Genomic DNA, 10,370 nt, shown 5'->3' with positions numbered 1-10,370 from the left:
TCGTAGGGGTATGTATAGAATGGCTGTCGCGAGCGTGTAGCGGAGCTGCCAGGGACGCAGCGGTCCTAAATGTGGGCGGAGCTTAACTGCAGACTTCAGCTGTATCCGACTCAAGCAGGCTTGCTGACACCGCGTACAACAGGTGCCTCCATTTGTACACCTCTTGGGCTGTGTACTTTTTACAAAGACTGTACGTATAACATATTTGCAGCAGAACACAAAGACAACTGGGATGTTTCATTTTTCCCTCGCACTGTAACCCACTGGAATGACTTTATTGCCTTTCGCCACACTTTGATGTTTATTACCTTTGTTATTATTGTTTTGTTGCCGTTTAACCCACCATGCTTGGACCTGAACAAGGTTTAAAGTATTGAATAGAGAAAGAAGAAAGAAAAAATAAAGGAAATGCCTGCTTATGAGCATCATAAACGAAATCAAATTAAACCGCTGTTGTGAGACGTTGCTCACCAGTTTCATACCTACTGTATACTGTCAAATGTGCTTAAGAGCCTCCGAACACTGCTTGGAAGCAAACTTCTTGGGCTGCACGTTTTTGGCAGGCGAAGACTGTACATGTTTATTAAGTCTTTTATCTACACTTTCGTTGTTATGACTTGGGCGTATTGTATTGCACGCTTTGATGTGGTATTACAAACAAAATTGTTTTGGGGGAAAGGAACTGGTGCAGTATCCGTCTCGCATCTCGGCGGACAACTGAACCGCGCCTTAAGGGAAGGGATGAAGGAGAGAGTGAAAGACTAAAAGAAGAGAAAGGTGCCGTAATGGAGGGCTCTGGAATAATTTCGACTACCTCGATATCTTAACGTGCACTGATATCACACAGCACACGGGCGCCTTTTGCGTTTCGCCGAAATCGAAACGCTGCCGGCGCGGTCGGGTTCCATTTCTGTAAGTGGTTGCCACTTCCGTCAAATGTGGCATGACCTGCCTTCAGCCTAGTGGCCAAGGACAATTTTTTTTACAAATAAATTCTTCTACTATTACAAACTGAGAGGAAGCAATTTCGATTTGACGTGCAGAAAACACGCCCTTTAATGTGCCAGATAGGCAGGATGCACGGTTGCGAGAGGCAGCTCCTATTTCGAGAACCTGGCTTCGCGTGTCCGGTACTCGTGCGCATCCACCGGGCTCGTGTGGGCGGCCAAGGTGGCGTCCCGCTGACGAAAGGCACTTCTGCCCAGGGGTCGCTTTTGGGCGTCCCTCCGTCACTGACGAGGTTCTTCGCGGGAATGCAGTCCTCGTCCTGCGTCAGATGAGAATTTTTAGAGGGTGATAAAGGAATAAAACTACAGACATTAACAATTCAGCGTCAGGACAGTACCGACTGGGCGAGGAGGGAAGTCCCTCACGGGGGAAAGAGAACGGCGACGGGAGCGCCACTTCGAAGGTTACGCGGAATTCTGTGGAACCGGACAGGGTCTCTTCGGGATCCGGCCAGCGTCACGAGCGGTTGCAGCGGGACGCTCTCGTCACCTTACGCGGCAGGCGCAAGTAGAGCCGTCGTGCCTTGCCGCTGGACTTCTGGTTCCAGGCAGCGAAGCGAGCGCAGCAAACGCGCGTTCTGGTCGCCTTCCCCAGCAAATGGTCGGGAATGGCTTTGTCCCAAGAATAAGGCGCGTACGGGGAAACCCGGACGCCATTATCGGCGCATACAAGTGTTCGCCTCCGATACTTTCGAAGTCGCGCCCCTGGCCCTGCCGGTAAGTCGGAAGTCTTTGCTACGTAGCCTTCTATTTCCGAGGAATGCCTCATTGATGCTGTGTAGGTAGCTGGCCCGCTCTGTGTATTAGTTGCAAGTGTAATAAATAGCGTATGAATGTTAACGCTGTGTCGTCCCCTCCCTTTGTTTCCCTCGAGCACTTACCCCTCCGCGGTTAGCGAACGGGAACGCTGCACCCGCGGAGGGGGAGTGCGGGGGAGGAGGGGCAGGGGGGGGGGGGGGGGGGCTGAAGGCTAGTCACCCATATTTCCACCACTCAAATCCTAAACCAGTGCCCGCTTTCGCATTTCGCCTCCCGCAACCTCGGCTTCAGTAGTCAATCTGTGCACACGATTACAAGTTCGTCTTACTGATGACCTTTAGCAGTGTACAAGTCATTTATCAATATTTCCGTCACGGTTTAGTTCGCGGTATTTCAGTCAAACTGAAGTAGGAAAACGGCTGTGCACGGTGATTTGGGGCATCTTTAGAACTACGACGTGCTTTAGAGCCCGTAGTGAACACAGACGACATAACTGTCTCCCTACACCACTGTTAATTCTTCTCGAAAAAGCGCTCTTTTAACTCAAAAAGTCTACTTTTAAGGTAAAGGTACTGCACAAAATGATACAAACATGGACGAAAAAGGCGCGAGGACGGTTTGCATTATTTCGCGCAGTACTTTTACTCCAAGATGTACGACCGACTCGCCCAACAACATGCACTACTTTTAAAAATTCTGCTGACAGTATTAAGTGAAGCATCCCGTATATCGTGGGGCGGGTTATAGGACTAACATCTCACGAATTCTCCCGTACTGGCAAATCCGCACCCAGTGGCAAGAAAACTCTGCAAAGTATTCCCACCTTTCTTGACTGGCGGAGTTCGAAGTCCGGGAAATCCTCATCCCGACTCCCCCGAGCGACTCCGCCAAGCTTCCACATCTAAAGCGGCGACAGCTGCTCTGTAAAGGTGAAGTCAACCTCAGGTTAATCAAGAACATCCAGGAGCAGTACCGGTTCCCCCAAACTCATTAATTTGTTACTGAAAGGGAGCACAAGGTGATATTTACTGCGGATAAGAAAAGAGCACAAACGATGGGCATTCCATCCTTAGTTACGCACTGTAAAATTTTTCAAAGCTCTAGTTTCATTAACACAGAGAATACCGGCGATTAAAAATAATGATGATCCTCTCTTCTATCAACTCATACAACCCAGAAGAAAAGAAAACAAAAAATGACAGGCTGGAACTGAACCCCGCGGTGGCCCCTCCCGCCCACTTGAATTGAGCACGCCCAAAGAGACGGCTCTCCCTGATTGCCCATTCACGTCATCGGAGTACGTGCGGCTTTGAACGCGCAGTGAGCTGTCGTGCTAATCGGATGGGGGCTGTAATTATTTAAAAAGATATTTGTAATTATACAGCCCGCGCATAGCTTCTAATTTTATTCGAATACTCACAAAGGCCACCTGTACAGATCTACATGATTAGAGAGTGACCATCCCGATCATCTCTTGAGCGACAATTAAAAAAATAATAGCTGCGGTTTCACTATTGCTGAACCTGGTTACAGAGCGAGAGCTGTGGTGTATCGGGCAACTCGACGCGGCTTGGCGTCTGTAACGTTGAGTGTGTTGCACTAACTGTCCCTCTGGCAGGCGGCAGTTAAATTAATGGTTCATCGCGAGAGGTTGGTCACCAAATGAACGCTGCGGCCTATTCTGTACCGCTATCTAGCGGGAATCGAAAGGTCAAAGGTCAAGCCACGCTTGACCCCTGGCTCACTTGAAGGTCAGCCAGCAACGCACGGTGAATCGGCTTTACCGCGCGTAATGAAGCTTTCGCTTCAAAATGGCTATTCATGCCGCCAACTACACAAATGCACGGCGTACTCCTGCTTCTAAAAACTGCAGATCGTTATGTCCATTTGGGAGCAGTGGTCTTTTCAGGCATCAAGAGAGAAAAGAAAAATGTCAAAATCTTTGAGGATGAGGTCACCAAATTTTTGGTTGTGGGTTTTGCTGCAAGAGCTGCTACAAGGAGCCGGAATCGGCGGATGTTGAATGTGTACACAGTCAACATCCGCTTATGTGACTGCGCACTTAGTAGAACAGGTTTAGGCACGAAATGTCTATAGGTCTCAGACTTCACTGTTTTACTCTAGGCGTTAAGCGTTCTAAAAACACAACAGGCAAGATGGCAGATGCCGGGGCTAGCAAAAATCTTTTCCTTCTTTTTTACTATTACTTTTAATAAAACCACTACCACCACCACGAAGATGGCAACAGCTTTCTCCGAGCTCTGTGAGTTACGGTGCAGGGTTTAGCACTTCGAAACTTGTTATGCATGAATGCGTATAACGGCTGTTTTCACATCTTGTTGTCCGCGAATGTGTTTCCGCCAGTTCCGCACAAAAGGTGCGGATTTTTCGCTAAAGGCAATTAATTTCGCCAAATACTCAACGTAATGGACGAAATTGGTGAAATACTGGTAACTCCTCCAGAAAAGAACGGACAAAAATAATAAAAATAATTAACTAATAGAAATAATTTAATGATTAATAACAAAAGGTAAGACCCCACCCCTTAAGGGTAAAATAAATAAAGAAAAATAAATGACAAATTCCTTTACCAGTGAAGTTAATTAACTACCATCGATAAATAATTACAATACAATGCAACACAGGAGACAACGGAACTCGAAATGCTTAAGAAGGCTTAAGTGCAGCTTCAATTTTTTTGCATCATAAATAACTGCGACGCCATTGAAAGGCACGGGCCAATCACAGGCGAAATTCTGGTATCAGACTTCCTCACCCGAAACACCCTCCTCTCCTCCGCCCGCAACCTGCCGCGTAGACGGGGCGGTTGGGAGATGCGTCGGCGTCGCGGCTCACACCCACGTGACGAAGGCATAGCAGCTAGGAGCTCACTGTGCTGCTGCCCCAGGCCCCTCCATCGCCGTCGGCATCGAGCAATGCATGAGCCTGACGGTAGACTGGAGCAGCCGACTGCAGTATGACACAGAATACCGGTCAGTCGCTATTCAGACAATAGGATGCAAGAGTATTTCCTAAACTACCACTGCCGGGGTCCTCTGTTCACAATATACTAGCAAAATTACTACAAGCCAACTGTAACAGGGCACTTCAGAAAGCGTGCTGTTACTTTGAATATTTTACTGTCTTTCCTCTCCCACGTGGTGTCACCGCTACTCCTCTCCTAGTGGTAGTTCCAAGTCCGAGTGGTCTCCGCAAGAAATTCCGTTCAAAACCTGCCGACGCATCGATCGCTGCGAGAAATCTACAAACAATTTTGGCGAGTTGGTTTTGCTATTCCATCGTTAGAGCGCGACGCACAGCACACAAAATAAAGGACAACATACGCAGCTGCGTTGTGTCCTTTTTTCTGTATCCCGACTGGCATGCTGTAACCAAGGAATTGAGAAAGCTACGCTCAAAGAAGGCAGTGAGTGATGAAGGCAGCAGCCACATTCACAAAACGACACGATTTACTTTAGCTGTTATAATGACTGCATGAGTCAACGCGAGTGATATCACAGACAGCGAATAACAAGCGCGAAGCATAAGTGACATGTGGTTCGAGGCAGCTGTGGCGAATGGCGTTCATGCGTGCCTGAATTATAATTTCAACACAATTAGTATACATGCATAACCAAGCTGAAATTTCTTGCGCCCCGAAATTATTTTAAGTTTAATTCTTTTCTCCCGTCGTTTCGCTTCGGCTTTAAATGCCCAGCAGTGGCCGTGACGTCAAAGACGTGTTGATACAACGTTGTCAAGTGAAAGCATAGAAATGCTGCAATAGAATCACTACTTTGTCAATGTGATTCACACAAACTCAGGTCTACCTGCCCGGAAAGACACAATGACAAGAATTGAACAGACAGCTATTACATCGCTGAATTCATATACGTCTCGTGACCCCAACGTCGCCTGAACTCGTTTTCTACGTCGTACATATGGCCACCGTACGGCTGTCGAAACTGAAACAAGGAATATCAGTGAAATCATTGAATGCCAAGTTATATGCCGGACTCAACAAATTCCAAGTGACGGTTAGAGTTAGCTGTTGTCTTGGGCATCCTTGAAACGAAAGCTCTGAGAGCCGAAATTCTCTCTGTCCCTCATAAAAACAAAAATGAAGATTTAAACCACCAACCAATCCTCACCTGTTAGGTGTAGTGGAATTCGTAGGGTGCTGATTTGGATGCCGGCTGCAAGTCGCCCCAATACGCGACGCATGCATTCCACACGACTGCGTGGCTGCAGACGACGGCTCCGCCGGGGGTTGCTGGTGTCTTGCGAGCATCCGCTGCGAGAATCAGACAACGTTCCCTATCATCCGCTGAGAAAGCTGCAGCTTCAAAATTGATGTGGATTAGCACTGCTAATCCAGTATATATACAAATCGAAAGCTGTCGGCGTTAGTTGTGTTCATTGGCGTTGTCAACATTCTAGATGCCGATGATTTTGATGAAAGGAAGGGAGCATAACTGGCTCCCTGGGTTAGTGGACGCCTCATTCGCGTTTTGATGTCGGTGGCGGTGGTGATACATGTGGGCTGAATGAATTAGCGCTGGCAATGTTGGGGCAGACACGCGGCATCGCAGCGAGAGGCCGCAGCGTTCATTTCGTGACCAGCAACCTCTGGCGATCAACCATTAACGGCCAACTGCCAGGGAGCAGGGTGGCCGCGTTGCCTGTCCAGTGTGCGGAAAGCAATCAAAGCAGGTTTTTGCAGTTGGACACCGACGCCACCTACATGAAGGCGAGATTGGGTGTGTCCACCAACCCAGGGATCCGAGCCAGTTGTGCGCCTTTCCTTTCGAGAAAATGAACGGCCTCTCCAACATTGTCAACGCCAATGAATCCAATAAGCGCCGGAGGCTCACTTGTTTTGTTTCGTTTTTATTGCGAAATCAATACTACGCCAGGTCTAACCGCTCCTCGCGTATGCCGTGCCCCCCCCCCCCCCCCCCAACCCCTCGGGAGCCGGCGCTGCGCTTAGCTGTTGGTCTCTCATGTGATGTGACGAACTCCTCGCCTTGCGCTCGGTCTGCGGCGGCTTCACTTGGATATATAGCGGTGCGCTACGCGTTGGTTGATCATTCTCGCCGTGGAAGTTTCCGACGAAGAGTCTATATTTGAATCTAGTTGCTCCACAGCTTCGGAAAAGTTACATTTATAGGCGGAAGCTAAGCAAGCTAGGAAGAATGAGAGAAAGAGGCTGCAACGTGCCCAAGAAACAGAGGAACAACGAGAAGAACGATCGCGAAAACGACGAGAATCCGAAGCAGCTAAGCGAGCCACTTTAGAAGGTGAGTCTAGTCGTGCTAGACGGAATGAAACCATGAGACGACGACGTGCCGAGGAAGCAGAAAAACAACAGGCCGAACGTCTTTCGCAATTCAACCAGGTTTAACCAGAGCTAGACCACAGCCAATTTTTGAGAATGGTAAATGGCACAGTGTCTCGCATATCTAGGTGGACACCTGAACTCCGCCGTAAGGGAAGGAATAAAGGAGGGAGGGAGAGAAAAAAGGATAAGGAAAATGATAACTGAAAACGGGGGATTATGAGTAAAGGCACGGTGCGGCGCAGCGGCGGAGCACCCGCGGCACGGTGGAACTAGTGGCGCATGCGCAGCAGTGACTAGGGACGCTTATGTGAAGTGCGCGGCTGACTGGCCTAGTGTAGCTCTCGCTACAAAAGAGCAGCCCGAGGCACTGTCACAGAGCGGTAAGGATGGCCACGGTCAAACGATCAGGCCAAGCGAAAAGAACCGTGGAAAAGACGCATCGTCATCATTTTTTGCCAATAGCACAAGAATTCTGCACATTTAGTGATGGAAATTGCTCTGGGACTTGGCCAGATTACCCTGCATCTAAGAGGGACTGCACTAAAGGACAGCTTACTCCTTCTTTGACTCCTACAGAGGCTTATTCACGTTTAGAGTGTAGGACCACGCAATATCCTAAAACGCGCGTCAGCTAGAAGCCCCGAGTGGTCTAGAATAATGATTGGTGCCACTTCCTTGAGTGAGAATGAGACAAGTTCCGGTTCCTTATTCAGGTTTATCATTGTTTGGCATTTTGCATCAAGGCTCCACAGCTGCCCATTTTCGCTGCAATATGGAACGTGTTCTGCTGTTTTCAACCGCGAATGTCATCTTTTACTGCGAATTGTTAATCTAAGTTACTACTGAAACATACTCAGACTTGACTCCCTCCGCCGGGAGGCTCGTTCCAAAATAGTGACCATTATATATTCCCACCACTGACTTGGCAAGCACCACTCTATAAATAAGTGAGCTGCACATAAGGTTTTATTTCATAGCACACACTGTACTGCCACTCCTTGTGTTTCGGTCAATATTTTGAAACACTTTACATTGCAGACATAGCACCCAGCGACAGATCACACGTTATGATATACATCATGCTAAACCACAAATGTAATCTATTAATGTTTCGACCGTCCTTCACCGCCTTTTTATTGGGATCCAACTGAACTCCATCAGTGTCGTGCACGGACTCAATTCTTTTCAGTCAAACGCATTCCTACACGTGGGACGTGATAAGCCAAACTCCATGGCAGTGCATAGCGCTATATTTTTAGTGCCTTAGCCCTAGAGCTCCCTCTCAGCAGCTTAGCGGTTGTCTGTGTGAATCCACCGGGGTGCAGGCGGCTATCCGGAACACCTACGTGACCCGACCTTCGACGGCATCAAAATCTGCCAAACGGATTGTGAGCAAACTGCCCGCCCTCGTACGTGGCAGTTCCGTTAGTGACCAGTCGAGAGATGTTGCTCGGGAAAAGAAACCTGGCTCTCACAAGCCGCACCGGTGGCAGCACCTGCCATCGCAGGGCAGTGGCGCATCGCTTAACCGCCGCACCACTGTGCTAGAAGCGTTAAGAGGACTCGCAGCGATCTATGAATGGAATGTAGACAATGACCAATTCCGCATGCTGAGCTTAGCGCTTGATAGCAATAGATGCTTATGTGCCGCTAAACCCAATTCAACACTCAACACATTTCCGAATAAATGGCCTTTAACCTATTACCGCTCTAGCGTAATCAAGTTAAACTAAGCACAACTAGTGCTAGCGCACCTATGTCTCATCTGGCCTAACCATGCTAAATTGTCTGTCATTTTTTTTTCTCATTTCAAATATCCGTGACAAGCACTATTCGAGATGAGAGTCCAGTCCCAATGTGCTTACTGCACGAAAGAGAAGAGAATTCGTCATGGCATAGCTTTTGTCTGTTTTCAACGAGGCCTACTGCCCTCAGCTGGCCTTCTTGTGGTCAAGTCTTACGTCCGGTTTTCCTGAAAATCTGCCGCATATCTGCTGCTTCCAGAAATCCCGCAAGCTTCAAGAGTCTTGACATCTTCTGAAGATTAGTTCCAAGCCATAATAAACGGGTTACTACAGGTTGAGGTCGATAAAGGACCTTTCCAGCACTACTAAGGAATCGCGTGTAAAAAACAGGTTATCAGCATCATTAGCTTCATAAATCCGCGGCTAAATACGGTCGCCTGGCGGAGCGAACACGAACTATCTTAGCGACTTTTTCAAAAGAGCCGCTAGCGGGTTGCACTTGATTCTCAACGCTATTAAAAAACTACCTGGTTCTCGTTAGCCTCTCTTTACAACCTCAGCAAACTTTAACTAGCGTTTTCATTGTAGTTCCTGAAAATCCTAAACACTCCATGGCCTTCCTCATGCTGTTCTTCAACGTACACCATATTTCTGAGACAGAATCACACCTTATCATTAAACCATGCAGATCAGCCTGATAGCTTTTGCCATAACATCAGAGGAGTGCCTGGGAAAAATGGCATGGCTGTGTGATGAGGAGGGCCAGCGCGATGAAAGGTGGGTGAGCACAGAAGCACTCACCGTGGCTGCACGAACATCGCTGAAACGCTTCTCTCCAACTCGCTTATTGTAGAGCGCTCCTTTTGGTGCCTACTCGAGAATGAGGTACACACGTGTGTCGTCGTGGAACCAATTTAACAGTTCCAGAATATTCTGGTGCCTGCAAGGGAACCACACAGTGAACAAGTCTTAGTCCTTGACTTTTAAATGTCCAAAAGAAACGAGAAAAGACGAAGGTAGACAACAGGACGAAACGCCACATTCAAATAGTTCATTACGCACACGGAACGTACATGTATGTATAATTTTCATCGGCACATGCGCAGACAGGTAACCCAAAGGTCACGATCGCCAACATGAAGCATGTTTGTAACAGCTCACTGGCTCTCGTGTATTAACCTTTACCTAAAATGCGTACTTGAGTGCAGTACGGGACTCGCACAGGGGTATTTCGTAAACCGCTGAAGAGATGTTTTACGAAATCAACCTGTCATGCGACAACTCCTACGTGGGACAAACTTAACGGTGCGTCAATGAGGGAGCAAAGGAACGTGAGTGAAATGTGGAACAAATGAAGGAAGCTACACATTTACCGAAGCACATTAAAAGGTGCGAGCCTTGCACGTATGAGCCACGCTACATTGAAATGAAAATGAAAATTTGGCTTTTGGAGGAAAGGAAATGGTGCATTAACTGTCATATCTCATGCGACACCCGAACCGCGCCTACGGGTAGGCG

General features: G+C 48.1%; 1 protein-coding gene across 1 annotated transcript; it reads right to left on the bottom strand.

The window, feature by feature from the left end:
- Positions 1–495: 495 nt before the first annotated feature.
- On the bottom strand, positions 496–9,785 carry LOC144102393 (uncharacterized). Its single transcript, XM_077635675.1, has 6 exons — positions 9,654–9,785; positions 5,918–6,060; positions 4,543–4,736; positions 2,590–2,687; positions 1,051–1,267; positions 496–546 (listed from the first exon to the last, which is right to left on the bottom strand). The coding sequence occupies exons 1-6, from the start codon at positions 9,668–9,670 to the stop codon at positions 496–498; spliced, it is 720 nt and encodes a 239-aa protein (XP_077491801.1). The 5' UTR covers positions 9,671–9,785.
- Positions 9,786–10,370: the final 585 nt, after the last annotated feature.

Source organism: Amblyomma americanum, chromosome 8, assembly GCF_052857255.1.
Source record: "Amblyomma americanum isolate KBUSLIRL-KWMA chromosome 8, ASM5285725v1, whole genome shotgun sequence".
NCBI lineage: Eukaryota > Metazoa > Arthropoda > Arachnida > Ixodida > Ixodidae > Amblyomma > Amblyomma americanum.
This window is presented reverse-complemented; position numbering and strand designations above follow the sequence as displayed.